The sequence below is a fragment of the Thalassophryne amazonica genome, chromosome 16, assembly GCF_902500255.1.
Source record: "Thalassophryne amazonica chromosome 16, fThaAma1.1, whole genome shotgun sequence".
In the NCBI taxonomy this organism is placed as follows: Eukaryota; Metazoa; Chordata; class Actinopteri; order Batrachoidiformes; family Batrachoididae; genus Thalassophryne; species Thalassophryne amazonica.
The window spans coordinates 16,847,260-16,866,521 of record NC_047118.1 but is presented as its reverse complement, the minus strand read 5'-3'; the positions used below and the strand labels follow the sequence as shown (position 1 = coordinate 16,866,521).

The window sequence follows — 19,262 nt, the reverse complement described above, 5'->3', positions numbered from 1 at the left end:
AGGCTGGACTATTGTAATTCATTATTATCAGGTTGTCCTAAATGTTCCCTGAAAAGCCTTCAGTTAATTCAAAATGCTGCAGCTAGAGTACTGACAGGGACTAGGAGAGCATATCTCACCCATATTGGCCTCTCTTCATTGGCTTCCTGTTAATTCTTGAATACAATTTAAAATTCTTCTTCTTACTTATAAGGTTTTGAATAATCAGGTCCCATCTTATCTTAGGGACCTCATAGTACCATATCACCCCAATAGAGCGCTTCGCTCTCAGACTGCAGGCTTACTTGTAGTTCCTAGGGTTTGTAAGAGTAGAATGGGAGGCAGAGCCTTCAGCTTTCAGGCTCCTCTCCTCTGGAACCAGCTCCCAATTCGGATCAGGGAGACAGACACCCTCTCTACTTTTACGATTAAGCTTAAAACTTTCCTTTTTGCTAAAGCTTCTAGTTAGGGCTGGATCAGGTGACCCTGAACCATCCCTTAATTATGCTGCTATAGACTGACTGCTGGGGGGTTCCCATGATGCACTGAGTGTTTCTCTTTTTGCTCTGTATGCACCACTCTGCTTTTAATCATTAGTGATTGATCTCTGCTCCCCTCCACAGCATGTCTTTTTCCTGGTTCTCTCCCTCAGCCCCAACCAGTCCCAGCAGACTGCCCCTCCCTGAGCCTGGTTCTGCTGGAGGTTTCTTCCTGTTAAAAGGGAGTTTTTCCTTCCCACTGTCGCCAAGTGCTTGCTCACAGGGGGTCGTTTTGACAGTTGGGGTTTTTCTGTAATTATTGTATGGCTTTGCCTTGCAATATGAAGTGCCTTGGGGCAACTGTTTGTTCTGATTTGGCGCTATATAAATTAAATTGATTTATACTACTAGCATGCATATATATATATATATATATATATATATATATATATATATATATATATATATATCTCAGTGACAACATTACGTTGTCATTCCATGAATGAGCAAATTGTCCAGTTGCAATGAATTAGACACCCCCCGCCCCCCCCCCCCCAAAAAAACCCTGTATCCACCCCTGCTACTTACTAGTGCGCCTACAGACGCTGGGCTGATACAAGCTAGCATTTACAAAAGAGCTTTGCTCTGGAATAAGTAGCAGAAATCACGGCAGGAAGTGAGGAAAAACATAAATAATGCTGAATTCAATTTGACTTTTGGCTGCATGCCTAATTTTCCCCACTAACGAGCCAAAGCATTAATTTGTTGTTATTCGAAAAACTAGTTGTATTCTAAATGTGTGAACATGTTGGAATAAAAACAGCTGCCAAGTCATTATACAACACTTAATTCACAATTCCTGTTTCAGATCAACTAATCTTAAAGAATGCAATCATAGCGCCCCCCCACCACCACCACCACCAATAAATAAATAAAATGGCAATAGTTCTAATCTGTAAGTTGTTCTGAGAAAATATGTATGGACACATTTCAGATGAAAAATTATTTTAATTCTCAAGATGATAAAATAATTTTGTGAACTCTGTAAACCATTGCATAATTGTAGTGTAACAATTTAACACACTAAAACTAGTAACACTACAGAAAATATGCAGTACACAATCCTCAATGTAGAAAAAAAATCTATTCTAAAAAGACTTGCACCTGTTTTTGTGTTCACAACACAAAATTTATCAATATACCAACAGAGTAACTTCTACGATTAGCAGATGAGAATCTCCTACATAGTCATACAGCTCTCCACAAAATAATGGGGACATTTTTTTTTTTTTTTTTTTTAATGTCTGCATCTACTGACATTAAGTAAATTTTCAAAATGCAGCTTTAACACATTGTCTATTAAACCACTATCATCTTGTCCAAAATACATTTTCCTTATAACGCTGACACAGAAATATGGAAAGTTGCATTGGTTTTAGTTCTAATAATTTTTATTGAATAGCAGTTCACAACTAGATGCTACATCATAATGAATTAACTGCGCTCCATAATATTCCAGTGACCTATTAATTGAATATCTAATTTATAACAATACATTCAATATTTCAGGGCTTCAATGTTAAAATAACATTTCTACTGAAATTTTCCAAAGTATATGGAACAAACGGCTCCACATTCAGATTTTTTTTAAACATTTGACAACACTTGCTGTGTGTTTTTTTTTTTTTTTAACTTAATCTGAACAGTTCCATACATCATATACATTTACAAGATTGCATAAATTTTCAGGCTCCATTTTCATAATATTAAAAACAAAAAAAAGACAACACAACTAACAATAATGCAAAATAGATTAAACTATTCCAATGCAGAGCAAAAATAATACACCTGTTACAGTTCATTTACAAAGATCTTCCTATTTGGTGCTTTTATTTATTTACTTTTTGTTACAAACAATTTGAGTTTTGGTGCCAAATGGTGCCAGACAGAATTGTGTTCAACGAGACGTATTGCTCTGTTTCTTTAAATGTTATGGCAAATACAGACAACGATTAATGATCACTTTCAGTCTACTCCATCCTGTGGAATTAGTAAAGCAATTCTCATCTGATTAGACGCCCACTCAAGTGGCCTGACTGCAGAGAATACTAAAACAATCACATGGTGGTCCACAAAAGTATTGTAAGGCACTGGAATTTTTGATTCTAATTAAGCACTTTGCATTTTATCATTGATCAAGTGAACACGTGGGACAATATTCTTCTAACACCAATCAAAATTAGATCATCGGAGAAAGGCACAGATGTACTTGAAAAGTGTGACTAGTCTGTTATTGTGTGAAATTGAACAAAACTGAACAAATATAAACTGTGCTTATCAAATGAACAATCATTTCATTTGTCGTTAGAAAAATTGGGGGAAGTAGGCCACTAAATTATCCCAATTTAGTTTTAACTATGTCTGTATATGCCATTTTTTTTAATTTAAATTATTATTTTTACAATAATCACCTTGCTATACTTTTTTAATACATTAAAAAATTAATAATTTGGACCACAGCTTTAAGAAATGGAAAAGTTACATAGAAAGAAAGAAAGAAAAAAAATAAGAAGCACCATACGGTCACTGTAGGCCTATTTTAAACAGCATACAATGCACAACCATCAGTTTCCAAAGTACTTGAAATTATGTTAAGCAAAAAAAATCCAAGAAAAAGAACTTCAAAACAGTACTGTCGTGAAGTTTATATGGCCACATCAGAAGCACAAATGTCACCCTTTGACATTCCTTCACTGTAGACAAAACTGACAAGGAATGCTCGCTTATGGTCAGCGTATGCTAGCCACGATTGCACAAATCTACCAAAAACGTCAAATGTATGCTCAACACAAAATCCAACGTACAAATACAGTTTGTAAGCATCTGACATGCATGCTTTTGATCATTTGTCTATCAATTCACTACAGCTAATGTCCGATAGAAAAGATGTCATTAATTACGAATAATAAACATTAGCTATTTAAGGTACAAGGTGATTAAAATAAAACAAATTAGGTTGCCGTTTGAGATCAAATGAATGATGAAATCTAATACGAAACAAATTAACAGTACAAGTCTTTGGTAAAACTGCAAAAATGGATTCATGTCCGTTAGTGTCGAGCAAAAGCTGTTAGCATAGTTCTGTCCAACATGCCCCTGTAAGACTAAAAGATGAAAAATATATAAACTAATTAGAAACAGTATTATTGTCCTATAAAATGTAGGATTTCTCTGTTGTGCCTCAAAGAAATGAAGCACCTGTTTTTCTGAAAATGAAATGCAGACAGAGTATTTGCCTGAAAATCTTTATCGGTAGTAAGACTTAAAAGTGTCTTAAGCAGGGTTCTGGCTGTGGACCTTTGTAGATTAGGAAACGAGCGTTCGGAGCTACAGGCTGATCTGTCTATAAAGAGTTCATTTCAAGGATGAAATGTCCCTTCAGAACACTGCGACAACACTTCGTTTTTTTTTATTTTTACACTAGACATCATTTAATTAGGTGGCTTCACAGGAACACCCCCCACCCCTTATGTGATATAAGAATAACTATAACTTTAACTGCATTGTACACCGTTTCCGGTGTCAGGTGGCAAGAAAGAAAGAAATGCATCAAAAATACACCACCTATTCTACTCAAAATGGACAACCTACAGCAGGACGGGCCTGTGACATCATTCTAAGTGAATTATACAAGCACTAAAGTTAGATTCAAAAGGATGTTTGACCCAAAAAAGGATTCATCAAATTAGATGCAGAATTTTTTTTTTTCATTTTTTGTTTTGTTTTTAAATCTAAGCTGTGGATGCACAACATTCAAACATCTACGTGTATTACAAGAAACTACATTAATACCTTTTTTCCAGTAGCAGCAAAGCTTGCAGAAGTTGTTAAGCCTTTACTACACTAACGACTTGATACAAATATTCTGGCAGTGTGACACAGTGCGAATACATCTCTCTCTCTCTCTCTCATATATATATATTGTTTTTGTAGCTGGTTGTTATATCGCATAACACGCAATACCGGAGGTGTTTAGTCTGCCTTTTATTCCATAATATAAATCATGAAGATGCTAAAATACCATAAGCTTTCTGGAATATATTTGTTTTCCTCTGAGTTACGTAATTGTCATTTATGAGAATGTAAACAACATTTTCCCTTAATTACAGAGTAACTAATGGTGTACCTGGAGATATACAATTTTCTACAGAGTTTAAAGCAAAAAAAAAAGAAAAGAATAAAATAACACAGTAGAAGGTCATTTCTTTTAACCTAAGCTCAAATGTTATGCAAACACCAAGTTACATATGAATTACAGAATTCTTCATTCACTGCAAAATTAGGGCAACAAAAACCAAAAGTTTCTGAACTGTAACAAGCATTTTAGATGTTGCCGTACAAAAGAAAAGGGAAAAAAAGCATGAGTTCAATGTTTGCTTCCTCCCAAGTGATCAACTACAAAAACCTTATTTTGAAAAGAAAAGAAAAAAAAAAAAAATTGAAGCTGCACCAAAAGAGCACCATGACAGAAGAATGAGTTAGTGGGCGGTTGAGGGAACAAGAAGGCTGCTCGCGTTTTATGTCAGCGTTAGTTAGAAGGGGCTCCAACGCGCACATCCGCCTTCTTTTGCCAACTAATTTCAGTTGAGCTGAATGCTAAAGTCAGGACACAAGCACTAACAGTGTTCTGTGGTCACTAGTTATCCTCTGAAGGAATACTTCATGAACTTGGGGCATAATACACGGGCATATATACACAAATACGAACATGGGTGTGTCAACACATCTGCTAATTTAAACAAGACATTTTTGAAGAAACCTGTACACAAGCTTCGACTGACCAGTGTTTGCTCTGGCAATGACACACAACTTTTAATCTAAGGCAAGGCACTTCAGAGTTAGAGGCCGATATGTTCTAGACAAGGTCAACAGGCTAGATTCCTACAAAAAAAAAAAAAAACTTCAGATTTTTAGCAAAAACATGCTTTTCTAAGGACTATGCAATATAAATTTACCAGTATACAAAAACAAAACAGATTGAATAACAACTTTAACATGTAGCATGTGCCTTACTGATATTACAGCTGCTGGTTATGTCTAAAATGCATTTTAAAATTTGCATTTGTTTGATTGAATTTTTTTTATAAATCTAACTAGGAAAGAAAATATGAAATCTTAATATGTAGAACCATGCCACAATTTATCAACAGGAGACATTGAAATATTCAAATTATATTTCACAGTACACACAAAAGCCTCAGACATTAGCTTATGTTAAAAATAAAAAGTATAAATTTAGAAAAAAGAGAATACCTACACAGCAGCTTAAAGCAAATTTCTATACACCCTTTAATAAAGTCCCAGTTCAACAAAGTGCTTTTATAAGAGCTCAAACTACTTCAGAAAGTCGGTCAAAACAATGATTTGACTGTTACTTTTTAAAAAACGATTTCTGGATTTGAAATTTAGAGCTTTATTTAAAGAGGTACACTGAAGTAGTACAATATTGCTACGTTTCATTTCATTGGTTAGTCTGTATTACAGTGTGTTGTTTAGACATGCAAACTGTAAACAGATTTAATACCTCAATTGATATAAGTACTTTAAAAATAATTTAGTTTCTACTGTATGAGGATATCTTTGATGATAGTGAGATGTTCTGCAACAGTTTATCCACTTTGCGAAGGCTGTTGTGCTTTCTGGTGAAGTAGCGCTGAGCAGACAGAGACCCATTTAACTATTTCTGGATGCTCATCGCTCTCGTTTCTGCTTGCAGCTGTCAGTCTGAAGGGCTTGACAATGTAGGCCGTCACAAAAAATTATAATCTGGATCAATGGCAGCGTTGACTTTGCAATCTGATAATGATTCCGCTGCTCTTACCCCCATTTTTATTTGCTGCCACAGCCGATATCAAATGGCCTAAACATATCTAGAAGTATTCCTCTTTAATTAAAGAACAATCACCTTTAGATTTTTGCTCATTTTATGTTCAAGACACCAGACTAGTTTTCTTGCACAGAGCTGGAGGCCCTACCACCGCCTTGGATGGAAAACCTTAAGTACAGTTTAACAATGACAAGCCACATTTTTGTTTTTGTTTGTTTCATCTCGCTTATTAAAGTTACTGTGAAATTAACTCTCAATTTGCAGACATCAAAATAAAATCCACTTGCATTATACAAGCATCTACAGTATTTTCTCAAAGGTTTGAGTTAAAAAAATGTCAAGCGAGAACAGACTTGGTGTGTAAAAACATTTTTACCTCAAAGTTTTAAGTTAACCTGCGTTAAAGCGTTCATTCAGGCATCCTTGATTAAGTGCATGAGGTAACGTTAATGCCATTTTAGGCGCTCAGAGATTGAAACACACTGATTCAAAAGTGCAGTATGTGTGGGTGGATAAACAACAAAAATTAATAAAATAAATCAATCAGTTACACTTGTTTCAGTGCTCTATTCGAAAGTACTTCAAGACCTTCCATGCAGACCTGACAATGCATATTTGCTTTAAAGTATAGAAATGTGAGTACATGCATCTTTTAGCCAAAGTCTAGATTTAATTTTTATTTATTTATTTTTAATTTTAGATTTAAGACTGGAGTCATGATGTGCTTTTAAATGTGTGGCTTTTCATTAAGTTATCCGCACATCACAAGTGAAGTGCACATAAAATGAGCAACCACCTCCCCCAACCCCCCCAACAAAAAATGATAATATATGGATCTTCAGTCAAACATCATTCAGCTCCAAGTTATTTCAATCACTGTATAAAACAGACACTGCGAGATAGAAACTGTAATATGTAGTAGTTTTTCAAGGGCTAATTCTTTAAATAGTACCTTAAGTTATTGTACATCACCACTTTAATATTTTTGTTCTACAGTAGGGACATTCTGTTTTACTAGGTGCACAGTTCTCACACAGTACATAATGTTGGCAAGGCTGCAGAAAAACGCAACGATCATGCTTTTGGCAAACTATACATTTCTTTGACTGAAGCTGATATATAACCTGTTGGGGGAGAAGAGAATGAATATCAGCTGCAACTTAGGGAAACAGTTCATGCAGACTTAATTAACATGCTTGTTGCCAAATGCAGATTTGAATGGTAGCCTGATTAAGCCTTGCAAAACCGTGCCGACGCTACAAATGAAATGCTGTGTGTGTTCTAGTCTGCCTTACCCCGTCTATAAGGTCTAGGTCATTACGCAGCTGACTTTGGATGGAGTGAAGCTTTGACAAGGGGAGCTGGTCCAGCTCTCCGTAGCTACGTAGAAGAGGCGTTCCAGGGGTGCGGCAAAGCATGTCAAAGTCTGCTTGGAGCTCCTTCAGCTTGCGATTAGTTTCCTCCCATTTCTGTTCGGCCAGTTGCCGCTCTGCCTCGGCTGTTTTTGCTTGTTCCTTTGCTTCGTGAGCATCTTTCTGGCAGGCTTCACACGCCTAAAACAGCCAAAACAGGTCACGAAACAAAATCTTGTAGTCCACCTAAATGAATGACATACCTCAAGTAAAAAATACTGACTTGTTTGACTTGATGCCAGGCCTCCTCCCACTGTTTGATCTTCCTCTTGGCCTCATCCAGCTCACGAAAAAGTCGGGCCAGATCAGCAGTGCTGGCTGTCGAGGTCAAGCTGCTAAAAACTGGAGACGGACTCGGTGAAAAGTTGCCACTTACAAAGTCCCATATGTTGTTGGCTCCTCCATTCAATCCTGAATACAGTGCAAGTTAAAATAAATACATGAATCTCAAAATAAATCATAGACAATAAGGGCCAAAAAAAAAAAAAACTGATGCAAATCAAAAATAAAATTTAAAGTAATAGATATGACTATATGTTTTCCGTTCACGTTGTTACTCTGCTGTGGAAATGAACATCTGTTCTTTTGCCCCGTAACAGCGCGTGCACACCCAGACATGAACCAGGGCTTTGAAATGAAAATTGTGAAATCCGAGGAAAATTTGCAGGGGGTCTGGGGGGCATAGGCCCTCAGGAGCCGGGGTCTCGGGCCCTGTGGGATCCCAGAAAGTAAAATAATTTTTTATCTAATGATACATTTTCAGCATCTGGAACAAAAAAAAAATCTCAAAATTGGTGCATATATAAATGACCCTGTCTTCAACCTTTCATTTGAACCAGCAGGTGATCATGTTGAAATAACAGAATATGATGTGGAAGTAGGACCTGGAATGATTTTCCTTTTAATTGTAAACCAAATTATGCATTAACTCAGAACAATTAACCTACATGAAATTCATGAAGACTGAAAAGACTGTTAAAAGTATTTCAAAAACCACAGCTAAAGCTTGTAGAAAATTTTGAAAATCATGGTAAAATATCAATAACATACCTTACAGTAAAAAAGCAACATATTTATGTGTAAATTCCTGTAGATCCATCAAACACCAAAGTGTCTTTTTCCCACGAAAAAAGTTTACATTAGTAAAAACTAATTTATATTCTTGTGTAAATTCATGTAAATCCATTCAAAGCCAGTCTTTTTTTCCAATGAAAGAAAGTCCAGATTAATGAAAAAGTCACATAATCTTGTCTAAAATCCTGTTTGAACAGCACAATGTTTATTTTCCAGAAAGAGAAAAATTCTTACCGTGTTTCCTGAAGGCACAGTTTTCCCATTTCATCTGTGTTGATGAAGCTAGTGACAATTCCACGGATTCTTGTCCTTATCAGACTTTTTCAAACTGTCTTTCTCGCCATCTTCTCTCTGTCCGACGTTGGTCCATGACACAGACGTGCTGCACAATTCTTTTAAAAACTTTAGAGCTCTAAAGGTTTGCGGTGTCCACATGCTACGTTTAACTTAAACGTTGCACAGGAGCCACACAGCATCGCCGCAGCAACCAACCAGTCCCGCTTTATGACAACTGTCGCAACAGCCAGGCTTTTTTCTCCTCCGCAACTCCGAGGAGACTCATTTGTATCTGTAACACACAGATCAGTGTCCGCAGACTCCTAAAACTTGCACGATGTTGTAAGAAAATTAACAGTTTGCGACAGATATTTTTAAAACTCAGTGACTATCACGATTACAAAGTAAAACACTAACACCCTCCCCCCACTTCCATAAAGAAATCCGCAGAATTTCGCAGGTCGGCCGAGTTTTCACAGCCCCGATGAACGTCTGTTCTTTTGCGCCATAACAGCGCGCGCACACCCAGACATGAATGTCTGTTCGTTAGCACGCACACACATACGCATTCATTTGCGCCATAACGGTAAGCAGACACACACGTCCGTTCGTTTGTGCCGTAACAGGGCGCACGCACGCACTCACACCTGTTCCTGTGCATTTTTAATGGCACAATTCTTTGTGTCATTAGACACGCTTTCCTTTTTGATAAAGACATTTATTCATATTTATTTGCTTGAAGAGAGATGACTGTTGATTGTATTTTATATGGAGTCTGACATCAGGAAAAGCTCCAAATAGTAACGCCATGATGATGTGACCCGACTTGGTTCTGTTTGCTTTGGTTTTAAATGTGTGCTGAAAGTAATCAAGTCCTTTTAGGATGTTTCCATCGCTACTGTTTTTTTAAAATGGTGTTGTTTCTCATTTCAAGTGTAAAGAAAAAGAAAATTCCTGATTGTGGATGAGTGTGAAAGTATCAGTGAATCTAAAAACTGCTTAATCTTGGTGCACACTGCACCCACAATAAACTACATGTGAACATGGGCTTAAGATTGGAGACTGAAATATGAACTAAAAATCAATATTTCACAATATCTTCATTTGGGGAAAAAGGTAGGTAGGTAGGTAGATAGATAGATAGATAGGTAGATAGCTAGCTAGCTAGCTAGATAGCTAGCTAGATAGATAAAAATGTGAAGTCAACAGATTACCGAGAGAGTTTTGTGAAGACGTGGGTGTTCCCAGGAGACCATGCTCTTGCTTGGCTAACATGGGCGAAGGCTGATTTTGCTGCGACATGGTTCCACACAGCAGGGACTGTGACAGCGACTGTGAGAGGGAGCTTAACGGGGAAGTGGACAGGGAAGATGAAGAATTTAAAGAGGAGGATCGCGCAAGGGAGCCAGGAATGTTAACTGGAGCAGATCCACCGAGTGCCCTTTGACCTATGGGGACAATAACAGCTCAGTTTTAAACAAATAATCAAAGAGAAGCAAACTGTTTAAATGCTTAATCAACTGTTAGTAATTCAAAACATTAAGTGTCCTTACTTGGCAATCCTACATTGTTGTCTTGCTCCTCTAACTCCTTGTCAAGAGATGCAACATTAATGTCACTAAAATTGAGGTCCAGGGCAGAACCTGGAGGAGGAACCAACCACAAAAACATTAGAGGCCCCATCATGAGGACCTATGGCACGCAGCCTAAAACACAAGAAAGTAAAAGCACCGGGAAGTGTTCAAGTCCATTGAGCACAGTGCACAAAGGGTTTGTGATTCATTATTAATGGGCTTGCTGTAGTCCCATTAAAAAAAAATAAAAAAAGAAAGTGGAACATGTTGCCACCTTTAAGCTGCAGTACACCAGGAGCACAGTACTCTGGTACAGAGAAAGTGGACACAAGTGAAAGGATTCCCGGCAAGTTAACGGAGTAGTGTCAACCTACCAGACAGCACCAGCGGTGGTGAAGCAGTAAGGCGAAGTTTAGTATTTTTCCTTGAGTGCTGACTTCAGTGAGTGAGTGAGTGAGTAAGTGGGTGCGAGAGATTCTTGTAAAATACTTCACTATTTCTCTCCCTCCTCTCCTCTTTTTTGTTTATCCTTTTCCCCTCCTACAGTTGTCGTGCCAACGGGTGAGTGCAAGTAACAGGCACACTTTGAATGTTGTGCTACTGAGAATGTTGCACTCTTTGAATAAAGAAACATGCAGTGTGCGACTTTATACCACATTTTTGGTGGTATAAAGTGGAAACACTTCTTTGTAATGGGCACTATGAAGGCGTCAAGTGTGAGCTTGGCCACACCTCGTTTTTTGAGCAATGTGCCACAGGTACAAAATTGAAAACAAGAAAACAGCAATTTAAATACTGTGATGCTGGTTGTAACATCCTCTTAATCTATGTGAACACATGGAGTTCCGGGTAAACCTTGATAAGCTTACCACAGACAAAAAATGCTTTTCTGCAGAAGGCTTTTACAAAATACAGTTGAGTGATTTTGACGTTTGACTCCAAAATTAATAGGCTTCTTTGTCTCACACACATACCAAGTTTGGTGACAATCAGACAATCAGGAGAGAAGTTACTGCACTCAAAATATTTAGTGGCGACTGTGACCCCAAAATCGATAAGCTTCTTGGGTTCACTGTGTAATACATATATCAAATGTGGTGACAAAATGGGTCTAGTACTATTGAAGTAATTTCCCTCACAAATGAAATGAGATGTCATGACTGACTGACTCCCCACACAATGATGGCAAGCCCACTGGTTGCACCACTGGAAAATTTGCAACTGGATGGGTGGGAATTAGGTACGACACCTGCACCATGCACACATTGCTCTAGGTGGTTTAAAACAAAAACACCAAGTGATAAGAAACAGGCTCAACAGGTACAATGTCAGACTTTTTAAGGTTTGCATTTACATACCTATGACCGACTCCACTGTGTTGCTCCCTGGATAGAAAGGAGTGGCTTTTGCATTCATTGTTGATAAGGTGGTGGGTGAGGAACTATCAGAGCCAATACTAGAAGCCAAGCTTGATGTTATACTGGAGGTAAAGCTTGATGCCAAAGGATTCACGGCAGAGAATGCAGTGTTTTGTGTCTAAAAAAAGAAACAAAATATTTTTGTTGTTGCCAAATTCAGTTTTGGTTACACTATTTGGTGGTTACCAAGGAAAAACAAACCAATGTCCAGCGTATACTTGGTGGTTATTCTTTCACTATGAACATAATACTTGTAACAATCGCCAGGCAGCGCAAACTATACTATGTGTATAAACAAAAATACTAAAAACAGCAAGCTATATTTGTTTTGATTTATCACACCATAATAATGCCTTGAAATCAGACCTGTTTGTCTTGGTCCATCAATTTTTGATCCCCTTGTCCCTTGTTCTTAACCTGAAAATGAAAATATTTCACAAAAACACGTTTAAAAGACAAAACTCAGACACGCAAAATTAAAGTGTAAACATGAATTCCATCTCTTCGACATCGGAGCAGGGTTCTCCCCAGACAACAGAATAACGGTGCTGCGCTGTTATAGTCTCATTACAGTGGCTTTATATATATATATATATATATATATATATATATATATATATATATATATATATATACACATACATACACACACACACACACACTCAACAAAAATATAAACACAACACTTTTGGTTTTGCTCCCATTTTGTATGAGATGAACTCAAAGATCTAAAACTTTTTCCAGATACACAATATCACTATTTCCCTCAAATATTGTTCACAAACCAGTCTAAATCTGTGATAGTGAGCACTTCTCCTTTGCTGAGATAATCCATCCCACCTCACAGGTGTGCCATATCAAGATGCTGATTAGACACCATGATTAGTGCACAGGTGTGCCTTAGACTGTCCACAATAAAAGGCCACTCTGAAAGGTGCAGTTTTATCACACAGCACAGTGCCACAGATGTCGCAAGATTTGAGGGAGCGTGCAATTGGCATGCTGACAGCAGGAATGTCAACCAGAGCTGTTGCTCGTGTATTAATGTTCATTTCTCTACCATAAGCCATCTCCAAAGGCGTTTCAGAGAATTTGGCAGTGTAAATACACACACACATATACATACATACGTGTGTGCTATCAATGTCTCAAGATTTTTTTTTTTTTGTATTTGACAGGGCCCGACCTTGCCATTTGCCCGCTGGCGATTTGGCCCACTGTTGGGCCACTACAATTTCTAAAATGATGGCCCGCTCAGGCTTGTACAAATATTCGCAAAATTGTGTTTATTTTACCATTTTTTTCCAGTGGCAAAACCAAATTTCTTCACATCTCCATGTCATCAAACTTCAGCAAGTCAGCCATGTTTGTTTTTGTCTCACACACGCTCCGCTGAGGAAACAAGATTAGCTGCAAAATCAGTGGGTCCGAGTCTGATGATTTTATCCAGACTGACAACAAATGAGTAAATTAAGTACTTTTATTTATTTTTTGGTGGTTTCTTGTGGCATTCTGTAAATGCAGGAATGTTGTCCGACCTCAGAATGCACCCCCGTGAAATAAATCAAGTGCACGCTCTCTTCTTCTATGGTATTTAATGGCAGCCGGCATCCTTATTGTTGCATTGCTGCCACCTTCTGCATAAGTCCGTTACAGCAGTACTAAACCCTCTTGATGAGCCCAGTGTCTTTCAAGCATTTAAAAAGCCAACACTTCACCCTCTAACTTGAACCTATGTCTAAAATACTTCCTACAGAAACTACTTTCAGGCCTATTCTTCTGAATTCTGAGAGAAGCTCTTGCCTTTCTCTAGAATATTTATTATAATACACGAGGATATCTCTAATCGCCAAAACAAAGTCATAAATAAGGTCTTGTCGACTCCTGGATTAACCTGCCCTAATACTATTGATAGCTGACACAGTCAATTGAATGTGCACTGTATTTTATTAAATGTATTTAATAAATCACATATCACCTTGTATGATGTTAATGCCTGAGCATTCTTTAATGAGCTTTTATGAGCTCATTATTTGAATGCTATTGTGAGCTTAAGTACATGATTGTCCAATATTTTACAAACATGCCACAAATGTGCTGCCTCAGGCGATAATTGCCAACAGCACCGCTATACTAAAAATATCTGGGGAAAACCCTGTAGAGGTATGCAACACAATTTCAGAGAGGCTCAACAAATGACTTTTTGTGACTTCTGATGATACCAGCTTGTTAAGTTGTGACGTCAGGCAGCATATGACTTTGACTTCCTGGCCCAAACAAATAGATACAAAGTAAATGGTAAAATGTTAAATGGACTGCATTTATATAGCGCTTTTCCATCTGCATCAGATACTCAAAGCGCTTTACAACAATGCCTCACATTCACTCCAATGCAAGGGTGCTGCCATACAAGGCGCTCACTACACACTGGGAGCAACTAGGGGAATAAGGACCTTCTCCAAGCGCCCTTAGTGATTTTCCAGTCAGGCTGGGATTTGAACCGAGGATCCTTGGCCGCAGAAATGGCTGAGCAATAACTTTGTTTACTCCCACAATAATAGACCTTACCATGGTCAGAGTTACTGCGCACTGTATGCATGTCAACCCAGTCAACATGATTACTGCTTTAAAAACTCCTTGAAATATTGTGCAGATATGAACACTGCAGATTTTTTCTGACTGTCACCATGAAAACACCAGACTTTCCAGTACTGGTCTGTTACATCAAGGCAGAGCATGTCAGAGCTGCAGCTATCGAATATTTTTGGAATTGAGTATTCTATCGATTATTTTATCAATTACTCAAGTAATCGGACAAAAAGTAGTGGCAGGTCTCTCCCTAAGCAATGGCACAATGTCACTGTGTCACCATGCAGATTTTTAAATTTAGGGTGCTCCCCTCTCTCTGTTTTCCCGAGTAATTTTCTTTTTTTTTTTTGAGCTTGCCGAATAATAAGTCCAGGTGGTCTGTGAAATCTTCAGTCTGCGGACAGGACGTTCTTCTTTTTTCCCCTCTTACTGCACATTTCATTTGCACTTTTTATTACTGTGATTTATTCTGTGTTTAAAGTCAAATTCCTTGTTTTCTGTGGATACTTGGCAAATAACACAGCCAGTGATAAACAGTTTTGGAGTGCAGCGTTTCCACAAAAGCTGCACTGATGAATGACCTGTGCAGCCTGTTGATAAAAAGTCTTGTCAAGTCCGAATAAAGGCATTTTTTGAATAGTTAAACATGATTCTCTTAAAGTGCGCATCCTTTCGCTTCATCTGTGGAGGTGGAGCGCAGCCAGTGGACCAGACCGTGTTTTAAAAACAAAAACATACAGTGCTTCACTTTAAATGCACAATAAGTTTGTTTCAGATGATCAGTGCAGACCCTCTTTCTCTTAAATGGCTTTATTTTACTCAGCATGTGGCTCTGTAAACTTGTAGTGACACCTGCTACTTTGATTAGCTCTTACATGAGTTACGCGCATAATCTATGGTCTTATTCTCCATTTTTGGTGGAAGTGTTACAGCGGCACATACAGGCCTGGCGTATGTACTACAGCGTTAAATGAAGCCTCAAGGCAAAGAATTTAGCCCGAACATTTTTTTGTAATTGAATTACTAATTACTAATCTGTAATTGAGTTACTTCATTAAGCGTCAGTGAGTGACCCTACGATCTGTGGATTATCACTTCTGAATGGCAACATGCATTCAGCAGGCTGTCAGTACACAGGGTAAGCAGTGTGTTTTGTTGATGTTGACACAGCAAGCGGGGCGTGTTGTCAGTGGTGGGCACAGATAACCAAAAAATTAACTTTGATAACAAAGATAAAACAATAAACCACCCAAAAATGTACCGGAAGTTACAGATAACCAATAAATAAATTCCAATATTACTTCTGACACATCTACAACTAGTAGTATAACAAATTTAATAGCTTATAATAATAAAAATAAAAACAAACCACAACGAGACCACACTTTTCTTTCAACATTCTGCCCCTGCTGGAAGCTCTTGTTTACTACAGAGCTCCCAGCACAGAGGCACTCCGAGAGCAGCCATAAAGCCAACTATCAATTACGATGCTCCGGTCAGGTGCAGGTCTTGAAAAATAAAGTCATGCTGACTTATGGTTTTGATTATAAATAACATTAATACCGATAGAATAACTCCATTAATGTCAATTATGTCATTTGTACAAAGTTAAAATATAACATATATCTTTTAATGTTGAATAATGCACTAATTCTGAGGTTTTGTAACAAACAGACAGATCGCAAAGGATTCTGGGTAAAAGTGCCTCTTTTTGGAGCGAGGCGGAGGGGAAGGCGAAGGGCTACAAATCCCTCCGTTTGGAGGGGTAGGAAGAGCTTACTGCTGTCTCTGAAAAAACAAACATGGCGCCGAAAGAGCCGCACAAATGAAGCGGCTTTCATTAAAAATTACGCTGTTTAGAAAGTTAGAACTTGCCAAAAAACTTTACAGGCAGTTGTCTATGACAGCAGCGTGTCTGCTGCTGGATGCATGTTGCGTATGTTGTCGTTCTGAAGAATATCGTAACGTCGCTCGTGCGCTGCGTTATAATGCACATACACACGAGCGCTACGATAAGACACTTTTATATCTCACAACGGAGAAAATCATGATAAAGTGTAAGCATGTTAATTTGTATGTTCATAAATCTTTGGATAATATCAATCCCTGCTGTTGGATTTCAAGGTCTGTAACACGTGTGTATTTTGTAAACAAACGGAGCCGTGAACACACTCATCTAATAAGCTTTCAGGCAGAAAAAGAAACATTTCATCAATGGGAATAAGTTGGAAAATATATACACACACATGTATATGTGTAACACACAACCTGACGTCCTAATAGACTGATATTATTTGTCAAGGAAATTTCTAAAGGAAATAAGGCTGGATGCAAAAAATTAGAGAATTTGAAAATGAAATAAGGTTGTAATTCCATTAAAAAAGTGAAACTTGTATAATGTATACATTCACTGCACACAAAAAAAGCCATTTGCAAAGCCAAAAAGTTGATTTGACAATCATCTGACATAACGGGGGTCAAAATAAATAGAACACTGCTATCTACTGGTTCCCACACGCTTAGTGAACACTACTGACCAGTAGATGGCAGTAGAGGCCTTGAAAACAAAATTCCAGATACAGTAATCCCTGTCTGCTACATTTAAAATGCGTGGAATTTAACAAACGCAAATAAAACCAACATCTATAAACGCAGAGAATATATTCAAGAGAGTTTTAGGCACTAGAGTTTAATGCTGTTGTCTGTGGAGCCTGAACAGAGTGTCTGAAATGCATTTGTCCTGTCATGATGTACTGAGATTACATCATCCTACCCAAAATGCATTGCGGGTCATAGGATGTACTCACAAAACCTTAAAAATTAGCACATTACTTTAAAACTAAAACATACATCTGATATTTTCATTTAATAAAACTTCAGACATGACAGTAATTTTAAATAACTTGTCCAAAATTTGCTTGGTTAAAATTTGAACCATAAGTTAAAAACGTATGCCTCTGGATGACTTAGGTGATATCGGCAGCCTATTGGTATGGCGTTAAAAGAAATTTTTTTTTTTTCTTTTGGGGCTGTTTCTCTTTTGTTTGCAGAGGATTGAGATGCTTTTTATACAAGCAGCTCTCTTCTGTTAGCAAAGGTTATAGCTGTGCGTCTGTTACAAAATTTTTAACAGGTGAGTGCTAAACTAATTTTAAAAATGCTTGTCGCTGTTCAGTTTTGTTTATCGGTTTAAAAGTTATCGGACAAAGATTAATCGGAAGATAAATGGTCCGATGATGGTTTTTAAAGTTATCTAAAAAGATAATCCCATAAAGAAAACATTATCTTTGATAATTATCTGTTATCGGAAGTGTGCCCACCACTGCGTGTTGTACATCAAGGTACCTCAACATTGCCGCGTCTGCACAACACGCTTCAATCCCAACTATGAAACAATCTATTCTTCTGACATCCCAAAATAAATGAAGAAAGGGTTAAACTCTTTCGAATCGAACACGGGTTTGTCTGCAATGTATCCCGATGGACAGCACATGTCCTGAGAAAGAAGTCAAAGTGAAGGCAAAACCTGTGGATTAAAGAGCTTCCTTCAATTTTCTGTCCTGCTGCAAACATAAGTCAAACACCTCTTAATTACATTTTTATAGACGTAATGTGATTTAATATCTCTCAGAAATCCCTAAAATGTTTTTGTTAAGTAGCAGAGTTATTGGTTAATGAAAGGCAGTCACAGATTGCTTAATGTGTAAAAATGTTTGATTCATGTTGACACACATGCAGAGAGAGAGAGAGAGAGAGAGAGAGAGAGATTTAATGTTTGCTTTACTTCAGTGACTCGGGACTGTTCCCTCAGATCTTTTATTGAAGTGGATGGGAAACCGTAATTTTTTTGCATCTTGAAATCTGTGTTTTTTGTGGTCTTTTGATGGTGAATATGTCAAAATGCTGAACAGATGTGTTTTGGGAGGGTCCTTCGTAACCAGTCTTCGTGGTGTTGTCGTTGTGCAATTTTCCCCATGGAAGAGAGCAGCCATTCATAAATTCATCAATACTTAACCAGGAAAAAACAATGCAGATTGTATGGAAACAAGAAATAAGTAAATAAAATTGCATAGAAATAATAAACGAAAGTAAAACAGTGACTTGAAATGTATGAGTGATGATTTCGGTATCTTGGATTAGCTTGTGTTGAATTGCTGAGAGGACTATAGATGGCAGTCTGCATACCTGATCCTCACGCTCAAAGCCCGGAGCTTTAGGACAGTTAGACGACAGAGATGAGACACAGGATGCAGCAGACTCTGAACATAAACTACTATTAGTTAGCGATTTGGGCCTGCTGATGGATGCCACTGGGGATAACAAACTGTCGCTTCCTGAGTTTGGCGTTATAGCTGAGCTATTAGAACACGAAACCTGAGAAAGACAAGTGCACATAATCATAAATAAAAACGATCCCATTTTTCCTCAAATTATTCTGAAAGTGTCTGACGGTTATAACGGGTAGTATAAGTTATCCTCTAAATGAGTACTTTCGTCCAGAAAATTGCCTGCTCTTAAACTAATGTATGGATGCGGTGCACTGCAGTGAAAGAAAATAATGGAGAAAATAAAAA

The 19,262-nt window shown here is 37.7% G+C and overlaps 1 protein-coding gene across 2 annotated transcripts in view; it reads right to left on the bottom strand.

The window, feature by feature from the left end:
• Positions 1-1,446: 1,446 nt before the first annotated feature.
• unkl (unk like zinc finger) overlaps positions 1,447-19,262 on the bottom strand; it is a 30,296-nt gene continuing 12,480 nt past the window's right edge. Inside the window, exons 9-16 of one of the 2 annotated variants that reach the window (XM_034189517.1) lie at positions 18,874-19,062; positions 12,466-12,516; positions 12,040-12,217; positions 10,661-10,750; positions 10,322-10,555; positions 7,981-8,168; positions 7,641-7,898; positions 1,447-7,469 (exon numbers count right to left, since the gene is read on the bottom strand). In XM_034189517.1, the coding sequence (XP_034045408.1) occupies positions 7,314-7,469; positions 7,641-7,898; positions 7,981-8,168; positions 10,322-10,555; positions 10,661-10,750; positions 12,040-12,217; positions 12,466-12,516; positions 18,874-19,062 (1,344 nt within the window). In that variant the 3' untranslated portion in view covers positions 1,447-7,313. The remainder of the gene's footprint in view (positions 7,470-7,640; positions 7,899-7,980; positions 8,169-10,321; positions 10,556-10,660; positions 10,751-12,039; positions 12,218-12,465; positions 12,517-18,873; positions 19,063-19,262) is intronic. The other variant, XM_034189515.1, reaches the window with a different exon arrangement.